This window comes from Phasianus colchicus, chromosome 5 (genome assembly GCF_987193195.1).
Source record: "Phasianus colchicus chromosome 5, bPhaCol1.hap1.1, whole genome shotgun sequence".
Lineage (NCBI taxonomy): Eukaryota > Metazoa > Chordata > Aves > Galliformes > Phasianidae > Phasianus > Phasianus colchicus.
The window spans coordinates 9329904-9352873 of NC_143440.1; the positions used below are offsets into that span (position 1 = coordinate 9329904).

The following is a 22970-nucleotide window of genomic DNA, read 5'->3' on the forward strand; positions in this document are numbered from 1 at the left end:
TGCTTCACATTCAAATGCCTTAAGTTACATTATCTAATTTCCAAAGGAGTTTTGTCATGCTAGCCTCCCTTAGCGTTTTGCTGGGCAATGTTTGGCACACATTTCAGTTAGTTTTCACAGAGGCTTAGAAGGCTGAAGAAACTGTTTTTTGAGCTTCATTGGCAGAGTGTACCGCAGCTTCCACGGGCTTTTGTGTGTGTCTGAGTATCCAAAGTTCTTACTGTTTCTATGGAGTACCAACTGATGGAAAGGAAGAGGTCATTCTGCTTTTTGGCAGGACGGTTGTTTGCCTTCTCTCTTGAATTCTGGGTCTTACTGTTTGCTTAAAAATGGCAACCCCAAACCTAAGTTAAGTCATCTACTTTTATTTCTGACGAAATACTGAAAGGTACATTTGGGATATTGCTGGGTGTGAAAGTTAATGTGTGCTTCATAGCAGTGAGTCCTGCAAACAGGATGGCCCTAGTGCAATATCAGAAAACAGTCTCCTTCTTGCTGCAGAAATCCTTATTTAATAGGAATGGAAAATATTCAACTACCATATGCCTTCACTCCAACCAGCATGATTTCACGTTGAGAGGAATTTATTTTCCCCTCTCCTGGAGTACTTCAGAAAGTAGTAAATGTAAGACGTGAGGTGGAGAAGCATGAATATACTGAAGTAAATTGGGACTTACTGGTACTGTTCCCCATCCCGAAGCAAATTCTGGACAGGATGTGCTATGATGGAGTGTGTTCTCATGGAAGTGGTGAGGCTGGCTGCTGTGGATGCAGGCAGCAGTGGGCTATTAATAATATAAGCCCCGCGTGGGGTGGGGGGGAACAGACAGCAGGCGGATCAAAGGCAAAGCTGTTCTAACAGCTGGGTGGTCGCTGGCTGGCCGGAACTGTGGAACCAATAGCTCAGATGAGCCAAAGGAATTCCTACAGTTTCGCCCCCTCCGGGCAAACGGATGGCTGTGTGAGCATATATCTTAATGATACCGGCTGCTTTCGCTAGGCAAGCAGCACAACCCGCACCTAGCAGCAAAAACGGGAGCTGCCCGCTGTTTCCCATCTAGACTACCGACTCTTTTTTTGCAGGCGGCTCCCGAAATAGCGCGACGTCCCCGCCTTCTCTCCGTAGTTTGCAGCAACGGCGGAGGGGCCCCCACCGCCCGTGTGCGTGTGCGTGTGTGTGTGCGTGTGTGTGTGTGTGTGTGTGTGCGGGGAGCAGGTGGGCCCCGCTGTAACCCCGCCCCGCGCGGCTCCCCGGCGGCCATACAGCGATGGCAGCAGGCGCCGTGGCGAAGCGGGCTCCTTATTGGAGGAGGGGGCTGTCAATCCGCGGCCGAGCGAGCCCCGCTCTTAGGCGAGCCGCTTCCCTGCTCTGATTCTGGAGCTGCGGCCGGTCGCGAGATGGGAAGCGGCGTCGGAGGGAAGAAAGTTTGCAACACTTGGGCGCTCGCGGCCGTGATGCTCGCGGGGGGAATCGGTGCCTGAGGGAGCGGCGGCAGGCGGGCGGTCGGCACGCCCTGCTCTCTGCCGCCGATGCTGCTAGCGCAAAGTTTCAGCTATTTTCATGTGCTAAAATCCTGGATTCTAATTATCAGCCCTCCCCGCCCCCACCTCTCCTCCTAGGTAGGCGACAAAGATTTTTCTTCTGTGGATCGGAGAACTTTCGGCGTGGAAATTTACTGACTTCGGAGCGGTCACCGTTTCGGGGAAAAGGGGAAAGGATTTCTTTTCATCGCAGTTGATTTTTTTTTTATGTTTATTTTTTATTTTTGGATCGCAGGATTTTTGGAGCTATATGGAGGGATCTCAGGATGGTGTGCACCAGGAAAACCAAAACTTTAGTGTCCACTTGCGTGATTTTGAGTGGAATGACTAACATCGTCTGCCTGCTGTACGTGGGCTGGGTCACCAACTACATCGCCAGCGTTTATGTGAAAGTGCAAGAGCCGATCTCAGAAAAAAAGTTAGAGGAAGGCAAGGAGGACACTTTACGGATTATAGAAAGGCTGGACCATTTGGAAAATGTCATCAAGCAGCACATACAAGGTACCACCTTACACCTAATCCCCGCGTTGCTTTCCCCCCTCTCCCCACCCCGTTGTGCGCGGTCTCTCATCCCCTCCCGCCGCGTTCGGGCAGCGTTTGCGTGTGCGAGGCGAGGCGATCGTGCGGCGAGCGGAGGGGAACCGCTCCTCCGCCCGGAAGCGGCCGGGGCTCCGCGGAGGCTGCGCTGTGTGCGTGGAGGCACCGCTGCCCGGCGGTGCGCAGCGCGGAGTTACGGCCCGCCCGGGGCTGCCAACCCCTTCACCCCGTTGGGAGCAGCGGGCGCAGAGGTGCAGGGGGAGCATCTTCGCATCTTGCTGTCATCGCTCTGCGCTTGTTGTTTTTCTTTTCCAAAATGCGAATGCAGTTCTTGTTCTCGTCCCTTGTGAGCCTGAGCGCTAATCCGCGTGGAGGGTGTGCGTGTGTCCGGCTGCGCTCAGGGTTTTCCATTAGTGCTGCTGTAGCGCCTGGGGCCGCTCGGGGTTTTAAGTGGGACAGTCTCTCGTTTGTGGAATGCCTTTTTAATTTGAGCTCCTTTTAAAGCGAGCTTTGGGAGACGAGTTGAGGTAGGCAAGTGATGATTTCCTGAGAGCTTTGGGGCTTTACGTGACTTTGCCGGGCGATCTTTACGTACTGTATCATCAGCATGGTGTTGTACAGTCGCCCTGCCTGCTGAGCGTGTTGGAAAGTAAGAAGGGTGGAGGGTGAATGAGAGCTCCAGAGGGACCGTCTTTTTACGTTTCTGCAGAACCTCTCTTGAAGGTTCAAATCCCTCCTGAATCCGCAAAGGCAGAAGCAAACCGCCCGGGAAAGGATACCCGACACCAGTGCACAAAAGTTCACCTGCCTCCAGGCTGCTTTGGCCAGCTGGTTTTCTGGCAGCCTTGAGAAGGGTGGAGCGGGCAGGCCGGCTGTTCCCACGTGAGCAGGGCTTCTGCTTCGTGCTGCAAATTGTATTAAATTAATGTATTGCACTTCTTCAAATATGATGCATCACGGTTCACGTTGCCTGTGCCTTCATTTCTCAGATAGTCCTTACAATTTTGGGTAAATTACTTAAAAAAAAAGAAACAACAGCAGAAAAACACTAAAAAACAGTAACATTTGTGGTGTTGTCTGTGTGGGGGGGGGTGGAAGGGGGAGTAGGATGAGTTATAGCAGTACCTGCAAGTTTAATTTTCTCTCATGCAGTCCTTGAAGCTTTTTTCTTGAATCCTGAAGTTGATTTTAAAAAAGAAAAAAGAAAAAAATTTGTGTGTGTGCCAGTGGAGTGCACTGTGGAAGCATGTATGAAAGCAGCAGTTTTTTCGATGGTTATATAGGGAAAATTCATCGGCTTTCCACGTAGAGTTAGAGCATAATTCTGTTTTGTTGTTGTGAAGCTCTGATAGCTTTATTTCAAGGAAAATCACAGTCTCCGTATCAGCGTGTCACTTGGAACGGTGATTCTTCTCAGAGTCTTAGAGAAAGGGATACTTAAATCAGGGTGTAGTGTTGGAACAGAGCATAAACGTGATTAGTGACTTTTTCTGACTATGTAGAAAACAAACCAGGAAATATTTCCCTTAAACGTTTGCATGAGTGTTGAAGAGAATCATCTAAAAATATGTAAGTGAACAGCTTGGAAATAAGTATGAGAGAATAGTTGGGGGCAGGGGGGAGGGGTGGAGTTTACAAAGTTCTACTGTATTGAAAACACTTCTAAAACTAAATAAATATATCTGTTTGGTATCCTTTGGCTGACTTGCTGTACTTTTGCAAATCACAGTGACTGAGGTTCACAAGAAATTTATCTGCTGGAGATAGCAGAACAAGATGTTAACTGGGTTTTGCTTTAGTATTGTGAGATGCTCTGACTTCTGGGTCACGTTGCAAAATTCACTGAAGTCATTGGAAGAAGTACTTCAAGCACATCAGCTTGACTTGTAAAAAATTACAAGTTTGGGACTCATTGCCATAAATGGCGTAAATCAGCTGTTATGATGTTTCTGAATTAGATAATGAAAACTAGCTGTAGTTTGCTGTAAAGGTTTTGCCTGTACCACTTTTTTATGTTGGAGGAAGGTGTTAATATCTCAGATGTTCTGCAGTGCTGAACAGGCACAGAATTAGCAAGTGCAATAGAACCACATTCTTTGGGATATCCTGCAAATACAAGGAGGCTCTAACTGCAGCGTTTTACACAAGAGGTTACTTTAATATTAATTTTTAATCTGTTTTCTGATTGAATTGTTTAATTAGGTGGCATCTGGGAATTCTTGTAGCATATAAATTACAATCTTAGGATATTGTGTCATCTGTCCCAAAAATGAGAAGGAATAAGAGGTGGCTGCATGTAAAACAATTTTTAAAGTAAATAGTCTTTAAGACATATAAGTGAGTATATTTTAAGACATTTACATGGTGAGAAAATGCCATGAGTAAAATGTGTGCCTCATATTCAGAAAGGACAGAATGGAGAGGGAAATGCTGGTACTGGTATTGGCCAAGATGGGAAATTAGGTGGAACTGCCATATTGCACATCTTATAGCTCTGTGTATCCCCACTTCTGCACATGTTTAAGGGTAATCATTTCTCTGTGGATGTTTTCTGGGTGCTTCTAATAAAATAAGAGCACGTGCTGCTGTGTTTTCTTTGCCTTTATGGTACTTTCTTTCCTCCTTATGTGTTAATTTCTGTTGTGTAGCCATGTGTGAGCATTTGTATACTGACTTCCATGCTAAGCTCTATGGGGCAGGATTGGTGGCAGTGCAGTCTAGAGAGGCAATATAGACCGCAGAACGAAGGACTTTGTGGAGTGGAAGCATGATGCTGGGACTGGTGTTTAAGCCTGGGAATTTTGAATTCTTTGCTTGGTCTAGCCCAGTTTACAAGATAATTTTGGTCAAATCGCTTTACCATCTTATCTTCACCACTTTACAGTGATGATGTCTTGCATATTTTTCTACAGCAGTGTGTTGTACTGTGTTGTTAATTCTGTCTGAATGTTAAGATGTTTTTTCCTTGTAGCTGTAGTTGGGGGTCCATATTTTATGCTAGCAAGCAAACCGCTGAGGGAAACTTTGTTTCCAGTGCCTTTTGAGTTTGCAAACAAGGCAGTGTTTTTTGGGATGAGTTGAGTGTGTGTGTGTGCAAAGGAAAACGAGGAAGAGGTCAGTGGGTTGTTTTGTGCACAGCGCAGTCTTTACTGTGTCTAACAAAGGAATGCTGCAAGTATAACATCTGTAATTCTCAAGCTTTATTACCAGAAAGAATACTATAAAGGACTGAGTTAATGAATATTGTCTTAAATGAAATGAAATGTCCGTCTTTCTGTCTTTCCAACTTAAGACTTGAAATCAGTTTTTCTTAATTTTGTTTGATAACAGTATATTTTGTCACAAGTTCACAAGGAACGTTCTGGCTCAGAAAACTCTAAATACCCATCTTATTCAACGTAAGAGTGCTTCAGACAGACCAAAACACATAATTCATCTTAATAATGCCTCACGTGTCGGCTCTGTCAACAAAGAACTTCCCTAAGTTGCGTGTGCATTTGGAAGATCGTGTGAACAGGAGGGATGCTCTTGATCAGATGCTTATTTTTTAACAAGGACAAGAGGAACAATGCTAACAATAAGGTGGTAATAAATGTTTTCTGCACCCTAGCTTTAGGCTGTCACGGGTGATGAGTTGAACATTTTTCTTGGAAAGCTGTGCTATGGTTAAGCAGATACCTCATGCATGCTCTCTTGTTTGTCTTATGTAGTGTCATTTTATGTTTTTCAGCTTCCTAGTTTTCATCAGAAGATGTTTACATTTCAGCATTGTTTTTAAAAATTTGGACTTTGAAATCTATAAAATCAACTTTTTCACCACTTGAGGAATCTAAAGAGAATTGTGAATTACATGTAGATCTAAGTTAAAGTTGCATAGCAAAGACAATGGTTTATCTCTGGACCAGTTGAATTCATAGTTAAGACCGACAGATGGGTACTAAGACATCTGTTTTTTACTAGGAACTTCATTCCTCATCTTTGAGCCTTCTGCAGCATCTGTTGTGGTAAATAAATGGCATGTCAACGACTGTATGCACTTACTTGGGAAATTTCATAACAAAGGAGACACGGGTTATTTCTCAGCCTGCTGCTTAGAGTGGTTTGCTCAGTGAATTTATTTCAGCTATTGTTAGTTGTCCTAATCACTCTCTTATGGTCAGTTGGGAAGGCAGAGATCTCCAGGGTGTGACTCATTCCCTGTCTCTTGAACAAGTGTTCGAATGGAAGGAGTTGTTTCAGAAATGAAATATTGAATTTGGGAACTAAATCAACCCAGACTTTTAATTTCAGCCATCTAAAGGTTTGGGTAAGTTAATATCATATTCAATGTCTGCTTTTTATTTATTTATTGGTCTCAAACATCTGCTTTGTGATGGCTCTCCTTTGCAGCCTGGCTAGCTATATTGATTCAATGAAGTCAGACTTGTTTTGATTTGCTGGATTGCACCCTATCTCTTATTTTCATGGTAGTTTCCTTTTGGGAATTGTTAATTCTAAAATTCCCCCAGCTTATTTCTCTCAAACACAAAAACATCTAGGCATTTTTGTTGCTCAGTGTAGTATATTTATACTGAGAAACAAATCAGCAGTAGACAGTAAGTAGCTCTGGGAACGTGGCTCTTGCTCCACTATGGAGGACCCTATGTTTATTATATATATACACCAACAAAGAGACCTGCTGTCCCAATGTAACTAATTGCAGAAGAAGATATGTAAGACGTGCAGGATTAATCTCATTAATTTTTCTCCTTAGGCCATGACTTTCCAAGTCATTGTAGATTGTTGCATGCCAGTGCAGATTAATTTAAATTTAACTTCAATGTCTTTTCATTATTAGGAATGGATGTGCTAAATAAGACTTTAACATAGTGTTTTCAGGTAGAAGAGTCGGATTCACTTCAAGCATTGTTGAAGACTCTAGTAGTTGAGGGACAATATATTCAAGAGTTAATGACATTGGTTCTACTGACTGCAACTTGATAATTTAGTATTACTACTACCCTTTCTTTTTTTTTAATTGAGCTTTTTGAGCCAGGAAAAAAAATAAATTCATACGGCTACCAAGTCAGAATATGTTGTAGCTTTGTGGGTGGAGAGGGAAAAGAAAATCTTTACAAAAAGCTAATATATATTCTATTATATATATATATATACACCAGGAACAGAGATTGGAAACTATGATTTCCGTTCTCTCCATAAGTTCTCCTATTGCTAAGCTGGACAACTTTGCCTTTTCAGTCTGAAACTGTTTATTTTTGTAGATGTTTGTTATCTCTGCATAATGGCACAGCTTTAGTGATGATTGGGTTGTACCACGGTCTTTGAGCAGATGATTTATGGGCTGTGCAGAGATGGTGATAGCTATTCTGCTTGAGGCTCTGGACTCAGCTCAGTGTTTCATTTATGTTGGGTAGGTATCACTTAGGGAAACGTTGCTCCAGTTGACACAAGGAGCCTGCAGCAGTGCTGAGAAGGAGACTTAGCTGTTCTGTGTTTCTGTTAGAATGTTACTCTCTTTTTAGTACTAATGAATGATTTTGTCTATGTGACCAAAATATAGATAAACACGTATACAAAGAAATGGAAAACAAGACCTACGTGAAAATGAGCTTGGCCCTAGTATCACACTCTGTCAGGGCACTACTTGCTTTAAGATTCCACTGTAATAACCATTCTACCACTTGGGCATACTGTGGCCTGGGGTTACTTCTGATCTGCTGATTTGCTGTTGTTGCATGCAAGGACATGCAAAGAGAGTGGATGGAGGTGACTTCTGTCAAGGCTGAAGACTTGAAAGAGTCTTTGCTTTAAGGAGCCTGGAGTTGAGACAGCCATATGATGAGATACAAGTGTTCTTGTTCACTAGCTCAGGAAAAGACATCTGTACAATACTAATCTGTACATCTGTACAATAGGTATTCATTGTTTCTACAGTCAAGAGGATGAAGTTATTGCCTCCCTATCTAATATTACTTCTGTCATTGGCAAGGACACAGTTTAATTCTTGTTTGAGGAAAGCTCTTATTGTTTACTTTATACTGTAAAAACATACTTGCTATCCATCTGAATTGTCTGAAGTGGGGTACATAAAGAAAATGCTAGGGTTTTAAAAAGTCAATACTGTTTCAGATATTGAGACAGCTGTGGCAGTTGTGGAAATGGCTGGGCTGCTTTCCAAGGATGCCAGAAAATCTTCAGTTGCCATTAGAATGACCCAAGAATTTGTTATTCAACTGTTAACGTGTGGAGTGTGGCAGGATGTAGCAGCGTATGAATCATCTCTAGGTGGTTAACAGTGATAAGATTACGTTGTTAGATGTGCTTGGCTCAGAGACTGGACCTCGTGCAGAGTGCTGTGATGTTTTCAGATTGCTCTCTAGTTCGGAGCAGATACTGTGTGACTGCTGAGAATAGGTGAAGTGATTTACTGATCTATAACTGACAAACCCACTTCTAATGAAATGAAATTTCGTTCTAATGCAGAAGTGAAAAATCAGTTTGCATCTTGTAATGCCTTCACTGAAACAAATTCTTTTGTCTGATAGACTGGTTTTCCTTTCATTTCCCTTATTGCTTTGCATTTAAAATAGTTTTCTAATCTTCCTTGTTTTGTCCACAAAGCTATGTTGTGGACAGGGACCAGTATCACTTCCATCATCTTTTGAGGAATCTTTCTGTGCTGTCATTAGTATTCCACTGGTCCCTCTTAAGCAACTTTTGGGCTTCTTTCCTGAGGTGTTAAGAAATAGCTCATTAACAGGCTGTGTGGTTGGATGGTGTGGACAGACACTGAAATTGGCAGTTACTTGAAAGTTAGTGCTTTGTCTTCATGCTGCTACCATTAAATCTCTTCTGTGTACTGTTATACAGTTCTGCTGGGCAGATGTGTTCTCCGTGCAATAGCGTTTTTTTTCTCTTTTCTTCATAAATTTTCTCTGCTTAACTGATGTTTTCTAACAAATGCTATTTTTGACATGATATCCTGAGTTTCTGGAGGCAAATATTTAAGAGCCAAACCAACATCTGTAATTATTATAGCTCTTCAGTGCCTCTTCTATTTGGCTTTTAAAATAAACAAATGAGAGTATTCCATTTGCTTTTTTTTAAATATGGAGATGGAAGGCCCAAGTTGCTGCCTTGAAATTCTCAGCCTTTATAATGCCAGACTTTGTCTTTTCAAGTCCGTAATGAATTCTTACTATTTCCTCTACCGAAATTACGTGAAACTTAATATATTATTTCTATTTCAGTAGCACTGTGGCAGATGGTTGATATCTCAGCCTTCTTGCAGTCAGCACCGTGCACAAAGGTGTAGTGGAACGCTTGCCTTGAAGAGATTCCAGTCCCTGTGGATGAAAGTCAGCAGGAGCTCGGCAGAGAAGATGAATATAGAGAACTAACATGGCAGATTTATTCAGATAATTGGTGACAGGTTTGAATCACTGCCTGAGTTGCTATAATGAGTCAAACAAAAGGACTTCTCTTGTCCCACTTGTAGAAGCTTAGAGAGAGCATGTGAACCCCGCTCCCGACTGCAGCACTGTTGGGCAGTAGCCACGTCTGCTCTCCTGCTGTAGGTCTGGGCCTGACTGATATTAATTTGAGTTTGATGTGAGCTCTGAAGTACGAGGCAAATATCTTTTCCAACATGTACGTTATAATAAGCATACCTAAAATAGCACATAATTGTATAATCCTCTGCTTGGTTCATTTGGAAATCTGTGTTCTCAGTGACTTTGTGTTAGTAATGTGGGACAGAGTATGAAAATCCTATTATAGCTTTTTTTTTTTTTTTTTTTTCACTCGCCTAAATTTCCTCCCATGTTTTAAATGTGAATGTTTGGATTTTTCTTTTATTGGAGCTGTCACAGGTGATCTCTGAGAAAAGAGGATTTCTATAAGCAGCTTTCTGAACAATGTAAGAAAAAGTGAGAGTATTTCTAGCTTTTTTTTTTTTTCTTCATAGTTAATGCGGATAATATTCATAGATAGAAGGCAATTGTGGACTTAACTTCAGGAAGATAATACAGATTTTTAGGCCAGAAAAAGAACTGTGTCTGTTACCTGGATCTACCTAGAGATCTGTTTCATGAATCATCCAACTAATGCAGTGAATTACTGGTCCCCACTTTCATGGTGGATTCACATTCCTTTGAAGCTTTTCTTTCTGCATCAAGTCATGACTTGCCAAAGGCTTTGCAAGATGGTTTGGCATGCTGCAGGTAAAAGGGCTGTCAGATAAACTTTTCCAGCAGAACACTCAGTGAGTTTGTACCCATCCATTACAGAATTATAATGGCAATAGCTGCGGATAGAGAAAACACCTTTCAGGATTTCTGTGCGTGCAGGATAAATAGGGCTTTGCAAGAGGGTGCACAGCATAGTTCTGAAGATGCTGTTGCTCTGCCTGTTTTTCTCGGAGGTATTTTTAATTTAACCATCTGTCTATTGCATGAACATGCCACGTGTGTGATTGCAATAACAGCATTTCCCCCTTCAGCTTGTGCTGACAGGAATGTTTTAAGCAGTTCATGAAGGGTGGGGAGAGTAGAGTATGCTGTCATTTCTGTGGTATTTCTTATTAGATGTATTTACTTCATGTGTAACATTTTGAAGGATGGGAGGGGTTGAGGAGGAGAAAAGTACAGAAGCTAAAGGCTACATAAGTCTAGGTGAATGTTCTATATCCTTTTACTTAATATGAAACTACTGTTAAATAGAAACTCAGTAGCTTCCACTAATGTTATTGAATCTGCTGAAACAAGACATTGAGTTTCTGTGGAGTGGGAAGGAACAATGTGGCACTTCTGATTCTGTTCTAAAAGCCTCTGACTTTCTTTTTGCCTTCAAAACCAGCGATTCACAAATACAAGTCTTAACTTCATTTAGTCCAATTTATGTAGCTATTTTAAAACAGACTGTCTAATCTGAAGTATTGTGGTCTCTTTAAGTAAGAGATATTCAGACTGTATGTGGTCAGAATTTCACAAGCAAGATACTGCTTTTGGCATGAAGATTGTATCATCATTGATTTCCCAGGTTACTATCAGGTATTGTTTTGATATTCTTGTCTTCCAAGAGGCAGTAGTCAGCACCCTGACTTTACAACATGATGTCAGTCATAAAGGATTACGACATCATTAAACTGGGATGTAACAGATTTTAAGCTTGCATTTAACTAATATTTTATTGTGGTTGTAAAGCTGTGTAAGTTCAAATTTAATTTCAAATTCTTAAGCTTGAAAAACAACCCACTCCACCTCCTCTTACCCCCCAACATTAAAAAAATAAAACATATTCCAAATACATGTATAAAGCTGTTTATAACGCCAGAAAGACTAAATGAACATGTGCACTTAAAGAAGCAAGACTAGAAAAAATGGTGGCAAAATGGTGACCAAAGACTTGTATTTGGATAGATCATTCTTAGTTGTACCTTTAATTTCTGTAAGTGCAAGCTTTTGAACAGGAATGCTTTTAGGATACATACGTTTTCATCTTGGTAATACTGTGTTATATTTCACGTGAATACAAATCTGTCAACACAGACTCGTAGAATGGTTTGCTTTGGAAGGGACCTTAAAGATCACCTGGTTCCAACCCCCTCCTGTAGAGAGGGACACCTCCCACTAGACAGGGTTGCTCACAGCCCCATCCAGCCTGGCCTTGAACAACTCCAGGGAAGGGGCATCCACAACCTCTCTGGGCAATCTGTTCCAGTGCATCACCACCCTCACAGTAAAGAATTTCTTCATAACATGAATAAATACAACTTATTTCTGGCAAGTAAAGAGTTAAAAAGCACCTTCATAATTCTATCTTTGCATTTGAGAGAAAAGAAGGCATGTAAGAAAATATGGAGATATATACACAGATGTTTGACATATATGTTATTGCCATGTCAGTCTATAAATGTGTGGATGGTGGAGGAGGCTACGCTGAGGGTCTGGATGTCCTTTGGTGGGAAGGATCTTTACCACTTTTGAGCTGACATGGAGGAGTCTGTAAGTGGTAACAGAGCTACTGAAGCAAGAACTTAATAAGAGAAAGTGGGAGAATGTTTGCAGAGTATCTCAGTGCAGTGGCAATGTGAACAGACCTCTGTAGTCTGGGAGAGCAAAGGATAGAGATATTGCCTGAAGTGTGTTAGAATCAGGTTTTCTGTTGTTACTCTTCTCTGCAGCAACTGCATAATTAGCTGATGGATAGAGCAAATCCTCTACGTTGCACTACTTATTAGCAGAGGCCTGTTGCAGGATGATTGACTGCTGTGGAATGCAGGGTCGTAGAGTGAACTGAGAGCCACATTTGTTGATTTCTTATTTCAAGAAGTAAGCAAAGGTAGAGCTTCTTACATTGCAAGTTCTAGCTCTTGAGAGTAAATTTTAAATCATCCAGCCTTGGATTCTCTTCTCATAATTAAGAAATAACTCTTGGAGATGTTGTAAATTTATGAAAGAGGAAAAAATCCTTGTTGTGAGGAAGCTGGGAGAGTTGAAAACACAGAAAAGGAAATGTAATATAGTTGTAATGTTTGAAACAATTCTTTGGCTGCTTGCAGTAACAATATGTCAGCGTGTTTTTGTCTGCTTGACAATATGCAGGAAATGCCTTTGATTTTTGTAAAATTGCATGTAATTTCTCCACTTTTTTTTTGATTCTATTGATTAAAGCTTTTCTGCCTTGCATAGAGTCATTAAGTGGTGAACTGTCTACTAAAAAGAGACTGGCAGTGTTCCCGAAAATTAACAAAAACCAAAGTTTAATCTAAATATATTTCAAAGAATGCTCTTACCTGTGTTTTGAAATGAAGAGGAAAATGAAAGTTTCTGATTCAGTGTCGTAAAAGTTGGCTGTTACTGGACAAAAGCATTATTGTCTTTGTAAGGTAGGGAAGGAGTTCATTCACACTCAGCAAAAAAAAGCACACAGTGTCCAGACCACACAGTATAAAAGTTTCTTTACAAACTCTGTTACGTGTGGCTGTGTGTTTTTCACCTGTATGGGTAGTACAGGGATTGATGCCTAATCAGGCATTTAGCCCCAGTTATTGCATTGCAATCAGTGGTGAAACACTGGTCACAGTCACTAGCTCTATGGACTGAAGTATAGTTAAGAGTAGGCCTCATTCCCACCCCTTCTCCCCCCCAGCTCAAATTCTGATAATGTAGTAGGTGGTAAATACAAAACTGGCACAATCTTTGAACTGTAATGAATAAAATAATTCTCATACTTACCAATGACTTTTTTTTAAATCAGACTTTATTGTCTTCCTTAGCGATGAGTGGCTACGCTGAAGCTTTCATATGAAGTCTTCATGTAATGAGAGAGAAAATTCAAATCCTGATAGGGTCTGTTGTGTCTTAAGATTTTCCCCTTATGTTTAAGACCAGCTACTGAGGAAGAGACCACTTTTTTTTTCTTTTTGTATTGCATTATTTTCACACAACAGAGGCTTCCTGGACTGAGTTATCAGTTATGATGAATGTACCTGAAATTCTTGCTCTGAGTTCTTTCTACTGAGCTAATGTAAATTATTGTCATTGCCATGCTGCAGTAATTCATACATTTGAGATATTGTGAGGCTTCAAAGTTAGAGGGATGATCTGTGCAGAACTGTTTTTTGTTCATTTTTAAATAGTAATTTCCTCTGTCTGTTTAATCCAGAGCCTCAGAATTCTGCCCTGGCTATCCAGAGGCCAGGTTGGTATCAGAAAGGTTGGGTCTTAATTGCTCATGGTGATACAAAAAGAGCAGCTCCATGTGTACAACTGGGGCTGAAGCATAAATAAAGAGATGAGAAGGAAGAATTAAAGTATCAACAAGTATAAAAGGTAATATAATTACTATATGGGTTATATAAAATAGGGTGTCAATTGCAGGCAGTGACAAATACTTAGCAGTGTGCTCTCTGCCTTGTGCCTATTTTTAAAACTTACCCTTGGATATCTAGCTAGCAAAGCTGTTCTTGCATGTGTCAATATATGGCTGCATAACTGTCTGGCTGTTTCTGACAATGAACATAGCACAAACAATATAAGACTTTTAACTACAGTGACAAATTGTGACAGTGCAAAGTCCATCAGGAAAAAAAAGGGATGAAATGACAAGGTAGGATGTAGCAGCATAGCTTTGCTATATTAAGTTAATAAAAAAAATGCATTTTTGCTTTTAAAAAAAATCATTTTTAATGTATCTCTTTTACTCTCTATTTAATGTTCCTGCACCAGATTTATTAAGGATGACTAGTAATTTGCCTTTCTGCTGTTTGATGAGAACAGATGTTATTTTCTCCCAACTCCCACGCACCTGGAACTGGCAAAATTCCCTAGGCTCATTCAATTATCATTCAACAAGCAGGGCTTATTCAAGCAATTTACCTACAAGGGCCAATTCAATGCAAGGTGGAAAAAAATAATACCCTTCCACTGAGTTTAAAGTAAACTCTGGGAAAATCCAGCTCACTTCACTAAAATAAGTATTATTTCTTTACATCTTTAAGGTCTTTTCCAACCTGAGTGATTCTATGATTAAAAAAAAAGTGGGAGATAATATGTAGAGTGTCTAATGCTTTATACATTTTCAAGACTCAGTTTTCAACACAATAAACTACAAGTTTTTGTTGTTTCTTAAGAAAGAAAATAAACCAAAGCTCCCTCTTGCAGGGTGTTTATGTTCACTGAATTGTGCACCTGTATAAATACAGTGATTTCTTTGTTTTTATTTAAAGACTTTTTTCAGAATGACTGTTTAACCTACTCTAAATGTTGTGGACCTATATGTAGCAAGTTAAGAGTTTTCATTTTCAGTTTTTGGACGTGAGGAACCTGTATATAAAAGGATTAGGAAAGGACAAGTTCAGTCATTGGATGTTTCATCCAAATGCATTGGAGTTTCTATACTGCCTGTCTCTTTGAAGGGAAGATTAAACAGGGAGATCATTATGGTTTCACTTGGCAGGTAGCTCAGCACCACACGGTCATTCATTTGTTCCCCCCACACCCAGAGAGAGGAGGGAAAGAATCTGAAAACAGTGAAATAGAACTTGTGAGATGAGATAAAAACTGTTTTCTAAGACAGGAAAGGAAAAAAGGATATTTGTTATGATGATTAATTATTTCAAACAAGTGATGCCCAGCTTGTCTCCATGCCCTGCTCAGCAACAACTAAAAATATTGCTGTATTATTGACATTGTTTTTCTCCTAATGCCAGACACTGTGAGGAAAAAAAATCAACTCTGTTCCAGCTGAAACCAGGACAGAGATTTTGAAAAACGTCTAAATGGCTGTCAGAAAGATGTATTAAAACATATAATAAGCCAAATCTTGATGACAGCTCGTAACGTCAAAAAGCTTAAGTGGGAATGAAGGTTCAATTTCCCCCATCGTCTTTGCCCACTTTATTTACCAGAACTCAGAAGTAGTGGTTACACCTTGCATGTGATGGCAGGCTTCTTCTGTGGTGTTGAAGGATCACGTCAAAGGAACCTGAACAATGATCTTTTCATAGTATTGACTTTTAATAGAATGTCTTTCTGTGAATCTTGTGCGCAAATTAATTTTATTTCTTCTACATATTTTCTTTATTTACCATGATTACTTTCAAATCGGAGAAATCCAAAATAGTGAAATCTCTGTTCTGGTCACAAGGATAAGCAGGCTGTATACATACACAGGCTCTTTTTTGGTACATTCTCTTCCATACAAAATATCTGAACTCTCTGAAGTAACATAATGTAACAAATATCTGCTCCTTCTTACTCTGTTATTCTTTACCATGTAGAGCTGGGTGCTGAAGCTCCAACTATTCTAAAATGGGAGAAAAGGAAAGGATAGATGTGGGTTCATTTGGAGTCACACTTTACGTGCCAGTGAGCGGCAGTTGTCCATTTTCCCTATCCATTAAGGATGATGGACTCATTTATGCTTAAATGAACCAGTTGATTTTATTTTGATATTGTCAAATTAATTTGTCTGGATTGTATGCATATACTTCTCCCCACTTGTGCAAGTTGGATTTGGAGTTTGCAATATTAATTGTTTTAATTACAATTCTAAACTCCCGTTTCTTTATTTGAAGACAAGGTTCGTTTCTCTATGCTTTTGCTGTAACTCGCTTTCCAGAAGTGTGAAAGCAGTTTGTTTATCCAGCAGTCTTTCTTTCTGCTTCTTGAAGAACGCTATTCTTTGAGAATCACTCAGCCTTTAAGCTCTTCATAGCCATCCTCTTCAACAACTACTTCAAGGTCTGACTGCAAGTTGTTTCCCCAGTTGTTTGGTGTATACAACTTCATGAATTAATTTATGTTTTAAATTGGCTCTTGATTGTCTTGACATGTTTTAATACAGTCTTTTGCCTGACACAGAAAGGTGTAGTCAAATCAACAGACAGTGTAAGTAAAAAAATCTTGCAAATTAGAAATGACGACAAAACTCACAGCTGTCAGAGAAGCAGGCTTTCAGTATAATATTTTTCAAAAGCCTATAAATCCCATTTCCATAGGTCACTTAGATACTATTTGATTTTTTTTCTTCAAGTCACTTTGAGGCCTCACTTACTGAATTTCCTTTAGTGCATGTTATCTTTACATATGCACAAAAAATTGATCTCTTAAATTGCTGAAGGCATATCTCAGAATTTTTCTATGTGCATTCCTAGTGTGAAAATTCAGATGAGAGAGACTGGGTGGTTATACCATTTTCAGTACTTTTCTTTCCTATCTAATTGACTCACAGAAGCATTTAAGGTTAAAAAGACCACTACATTCACTACATTCACCTAGTTCAACCATCAACCCGCCACCATCATGGCCACTAAATCATGTCACTTGCAGTGACATTGACTCTTTTCCTGAAAACTGCCAGGTGCAGTGACTTTTCCACGTCCCTGGGCAGCCTGTTCCAACACCTCACCACTCTTTCTAAGAAGTTGTTGTGCTTAATATCCACTCTAAACCCCTCTGGTGCGACTTAAGACCATTACCTCTAGTCCTATTGCTAGTTACTCAAGAAAAGAGGCCAATGCCCACCTCACTACACCTACTTTGAAGTAATTGTAGGAAGTGATAAAGTCTCCTCTGAGCCTCCTCCAGACTGAAGGATCCCAGTTCCTTCAGCTGCTCCTCAGAAGTCTCGTGCTCCACACCCTTCACCAGCTTCCTTGCCCTTCTTTGGACACACTCCAGGGTGTCAGTGTCTTTATTGTAGTGAGGGGCCCAAAACTAAATACAGTACTCAAGGTGAGGCCTCACCAGTGCTGAATCACTTCCCTGCTGACAACACTACTTCTGATACAAGCCAAGATGCCATTGGCCTTCTTGCCTACCTGGGTGCACAGCTGGCTCGTGTTCATTCAACTGTTAGTTTTTCCTCTGTGCAGCTCTGTGCACGTAAGTATATTTGCATATAATTATACTTCAAGAAATTAAAGAAAATTAAAAAATCATTCTTAGGTTGTTGACATTTCCTTGGGCAACTGTGATTTCAGAGAATACTTGATTTTAGAGCTCTTCTACTATTTAGTAACACAGTGACAAATTTGCTGTTTGTAGAAGGGTATTTAGTTTCTCTCCGGCTAAGCCATTCAGCATTTGAAATGTCAGTCCAAAAAGAGAGATGCAATTTCCCTCTCACCTAAAGTGGGCTTTTCTTCTCTGAAGTTGCTGGCTATCAGTAGTCTAGCTGGCCTACAGTTGGCCAGACTGTTTACTTCCTTTTGTCTCAGCAGCTACTAGAACTGTGACTCACCAGGGGTTAAATTTACCATGCTAGCTCAGCCTTGTGTTTCTCTAAAGCATTGTGCTAAATATTGTTGCTTTCAAGGACCAATTAAATGCTTGCATGTTATAATTCTGTTGTGTCATTTGGGCGTGGGTCTGCCCAAATTCACATTCACTACTTGTTTGTTTGCTGAGTGTAGATATAACCTTTTAATCTTGTCGATGTGCTATGTCGTTATGATGTGTTGCTACTCCTACTATGAGAACTTCAGATAATGGGCAAACTAATACAAAATTGAGGAGTTCATACAATAAAATTTGCTTACATATATAATTGCTTAAAATCATTAATAGTAAGATTGATATTAAAAGGAAAAATCAAGTATCTGCTTGGTTATGTCATCATCTTTCATAGAGTCATGGAATGGTGTAGGTTGGAGAGGACCTTAAAGACCATCTGATTTCTCTGCCAGGGGCCTAGATTGGGTCACCTGTGAAAAGCTGATCCCCTTCCTTCTGTCTTTTACTTCTGAATCTGATTAAGAAACCTGTGTTCCTTTCATGAGTTTACCTTTCTGGAAACTTGGGAAACTACTAGTTAAGTTGATGAGAAGTTAAAAATCTTGGAAAAAATTATATCCCTGTGGTTCTCTCCTTGTGCCAGTTGAAAAGTTGCATTTATTATTATTAGCAACCAGAATATGTATATGGAAAAGAACCCCTGCTCCTCACTCCCCATAACTTCCTAGACGTTGTGAAGTCTTCAAAGGAGCTCACTTAACCACAGAGGCAAGTTCTCAAGGAAACTGTCATTAGTTCTTGGACTCATTTGTGCTCATTGACTTGTCCTAGTATCTTTTCTAAGCTTCTTGAAAAGAACTGCTATGCAGAAAAGGGACTATTCATTCTCCTAGTGAGACTAAACTTCATAGTTGGTACTGCAGTGCATTTGCTTTTTAAGAGCTAAACTGAATTCTGATTGCAGATGGCTGAGAAACTGGGACACAGCAAAATTAGCAGCAGCAGTAATAAAAGAGACATGCTTTGCTATCTTCATATATTCATATATTGTGAATAATGAGCTGGGCATCTCTTTACCCCAGTTTCAGAATTTCCTGTGACAATGAAGATCTACAATTGGATGTTCTCACTGGAATTTAGTAAGGCTAGAGCACTTTAGTGTATACATATATATTACGTGTGCTCACAGTCTGGAAGGAGGTGGGTTTTCTTAAACAGAAGATAAGATGAGAATCACTCTACGTAGAAAGTGTTGTGAAGTCCTTGTGAATATTTATAGTTATGTAAAAATGTATATGCTTATTTAGAAGGTATGAAACCTCAGAAAACCTAGTTCAGGAAAAGAATCTTTAGATCCCTGTACAGTGGTCTGCAGAGTATTTTTAAAAACATTTGTATAGCTGTAGGAATGTCCAGGTGTATCACTTGAGAAGAAAGAACTACTTCTATATTATGTGTGGCTTGTAAACCCTCATGTCGTGGTCCTAGACATATATCACAGATAAAAGTTTCAGTGTGTGTATTCTTAGGGAGTCATTTCTTTCACCATCCAAGTTATCTTTATATTGTCTTGTTATGTGTCCTTACCCTCTCAGAACACATGAGACTTTTTCAGCTAAGGACATCGTTTTGTCTTCGGATCACTATTTCACCATTTAAATTTGTCAGTTCATTTTTTGCATAATCATTTGTGATTCTACCAGAACCTGAACTTGAGAATAGGTATTCAGGTAATGTTCTTACCTTCCTTTGCTTAGGGGTGGTTAAAATAATAAATAATAACAAATAATGCTTGCTCCTGGCCAACTGCAGTTAAAAAAGCTTGACATGTTATTGCCTCACACCTGTGTTTTCTAATTATTTTCAGCTTAAGGCTAGCATTATAGCACATACAGGTGTTTTCAGTGAAGTCTGCATCCTCTTTGCACAGTATTTTAAGATGTAAATATGGGCTCCTGGACAAGACCGGATGAAGATTATAGGATTTTCTGCATTTGCAGTATTTAGTTTGCAGAAAGCCATTCAAGTTTTCAGTCTGGAGATTCACAGAAGTTGGAGCAGACTTATTATTGCTAATAGGGTGATCAGATCCAGGAAAGCAAGCGTCTGGTGAAAGTCTGCCTCTCTGAATGGCAGGATTAATACTTATAATTAATGGTTCTCCCTCCTTACTGGTGTTCTTCTGCCAATAGGTGGGGATGATTTTTCTTTCGCTCTGGCACAGGTGACACATTTGGCTTGCTGAACTGATTAATATCCCCAAACAAAAGCTTCAGTGTTTACTGTTCTAGAAGGAGGCTTGTCAAATCCAATCAATCATTGTGTTTATGTAGCAAATTGTGTTTGGGATACATAACTGGTCCATGTATTAATATTTTTATGAAACAAAACGCAGAAACCTGACCATATTTGGAGACCTTTATAGTGAAGAGAGTTTCTGAAACAATGTTGGCAGCAGGAGGATGTGCTGTTGTATCTTTAATAAGTGATTGTTTTTCTTTTCATAATAGAAATTATTTCCTTGTTTCTATTAGCACTTTTCTTTGGCAGATAATTTGTCTGTCTCCTCTTGTTCAACATCAAATTATAGGCTAAGTGTTCTGGTAAACTGCTAATTGACCTCATGATGGTTTTGTATATAAGCACTGAGGGTGTTCATTGAGACTGACATTGTAGTGTTTTTTGCTGTTACTAGGTTGGATGATGTTACTCTTTCTTGTTTTTTTGCTTTGGACAATACTTAACCTTTTAAAATAAGAAATTAGGATTTACAAGAAAGGCACTACATTTCTTTTTGAGAGCAGCTGTTCAGAAAAAGCAAGTTGCAAAATGTGGCATAGTAGGGGAAACTGATAAGCCATCAGTTTTTGGTGTTTTCAAATCTGCTGCTTCACAGTTCATTAGCAAAAGTTCAGCTAGGAAGCTGTAGAGTTGTGAATTGTCTTGACGGTGACTGAAGATTCTAAAAAATCTTATTCCACTTGCTGACTATCGTATGGTTGCTTTCTAAAGCATGTACTTTCTAGTATTTCCTGTACTAGAATTTAGTGCTATAGCAAAAGTTTTAGCTTGTTAGGAGGCCATAGAATTATTAGGATAGAAAATACCTTAAAGATCATTGAGTCCAGCCATGACCTAGCCATACTACCCTAACAACCCTCCACTAAATCCAAACAGATTTTAAACACATCCAGGGATGGTGACTCAACCACCTCCCAGGGGAGCCTATTCCAGTGCTTAACAACCCTGTCTGTAAAGAAGTTTTTCCTGATATCCAACCTAAACTTACCCTGGCACAGCTTGAGGCCATTTCCCCTTGTCCTGTCACCAGTGAGAAGAGACCAACCCCACTCTCACTATAAGCACCTTTCAGATATTGGAAGAGAGCAATAAGGTCTCCCCTCAGCCTCCTTTTCCCCAGACTGAACATCCCCAGTTCCTTCAGTCTCTCCTCATAGGCCATATTCTCCAAACCCTTCTCCAGCCTCGTTGCCCTTCTTTGGACCTGCTCCAGCACCTCAATGTCCTTTCTATACTGAGGTGCCCAAAACTGAACACAGTACTTGAGGTGAGGCCTCACCAAATTCCTCAAATGAATTCTAAAAATTCACAGTAAAATGAGCAGATCTTAAGAATTGTAATAGTATTATATGTGAACAAGAATTCTTGTTCTTTAGGGTAAGTTGCTGCTTGTTGTAATGGAACACACTTAATTCATGGGTTGCTAAGAATTCTCTAGGTACTTTATAACTGACAGCAATTGTTTTTCTTTTAAGATTTGTCATTCATTAAAACCTTTAAAAGTAGTTCACCAAAATAAAATTGCTGTTAAATCTTTGACTGGAGAAACAATAAGGAGAATTACTGTAGACAGCTTAGAATATTTTATAAGGGACTTTAGGCTTCTAGCACTCTAAGAAACCACAGTTTGGAAAGAATGTTAGCATTAATCTGATATGATAATGACAGATTTGAGGAGTGTAAATAGAAATCTTTGTGTGTGAACACACAATCTCCAAAACCCATTGTATAATCAATGAATATATGGATGTTACAGTTAAGAAATATACAAGAAGGTTAGGGTAAACAGGTTCTCACACTAAAGAAGAATGGATGGAAAGCTTAACCTTGTCCTAGGCTCATTGAGAAGACTCCAAGAGGAGGAATATTCAAGAGAGATCCTTCCCCACTGGTAGTCAGCTCTTAAATGGTGTCTAGGAGAAGTGGAGCCTGGCTCCAACCCTTCCAGTAGCACAGGAGAATTGCCTTCACCTGTGCTCCCAGGGCTGACTCACTGCTCACTTTGGGTGGTCAATCGAAGGTTCAGGCTGTGATTCTGCAGTTCCCATCTTTGCCAATTTTATAGGAAGTGTCTGATCTTAATGTAACTTGATTATTTCTACAACTCACAAGTTTTGTTTAATTATAAATATCTCTTTGCAGAAATTTCTTAAAGTAGGCTTAAAAGCAAGAACTTTTTCCTTTCTCATGCTGCTTCCAGCATCCTTGAAACACTGACCTTTATTCCTTTATCTGATTAAGATGGTGTTTACTCAGAACTGCAGTAAAACTTACAGAGAGGCTGGGTTCCATTTACTCTGTTAATATCTTAATGCCATTAAGCTTGTGTTAATAGCCTCTGTTCCTTGAATGTTTTCCTTCTAGTGGAATGACTCAGGCTGCTTGCTGACTCTTCAGCTGACTTTATTGTACACATTAAATTACAAACAACTTCCTGGGTTTCAGCCCTTTGTTCTGCAGGTTTACATCAGAAATATTTCCCAATCAAAGGTGTCTACACCAAACCTGCATGGAATTTTACATCTTCAGGGAGTTTAACAAGTGGGCTTCATTGAGAAGGGAATTTGGAAATTTCTCATTCCATGTAGTCATTTCTTCCTCAGCACATAGAACCTCCTATAGTCACACTCCAGAATATAAGCATCTAGTTTTGCACATTTAATTTTTCTGATCTGGAAAATGTATGCTGTATCACACACAACTCCCTGCTAAAAGTAAAAAGCAGATTTTATATACACACACTGTTGGAGATCCACTTCAAACAGCATTGCAGTAAAAAGGTAATGTGGCTTAGAATGAGGGTCTTCTGTATCAGTAACTCAAGAAATCAGATCAGCAAGCAGTTCAAGC

The 22970-nt window shown here is 39.9% G+C and overlaps 1 protein-coding gene across 2 annotated transcripts in view; it reads left to right on the forward strand.

The window, feature by feature from the left end:
• The first annotated feature begins 1260 nt into the window (after window positions 1-1260).
• Window positions 1261-22970, forward strand: part of GALNT18 (polypeptide N-acetylgalactosaminyltransferase 18) — a 213799-nt gene continuing 192089 nt past the window's right edge. Inside the window, exons 1-2 of one of the 2 annotated variants that reach the window (XM_031613871.2) lie at window positions 1261-1620; window positions 1778-2043. In XM_031613871.2, coding sequence (XP_031469731.1) covers window positions 1809-2043 — 235 coding nt within the window. In that variant the 5' untranslated portion in view covers window positions 1261-1620; window positions 1778-1808. Of the gene's footprint in view, window positions 2044-22970 lie in introns of both variants that reach the window. The other variant, XM_090140422.1, reaches the window with a different exon arrangement.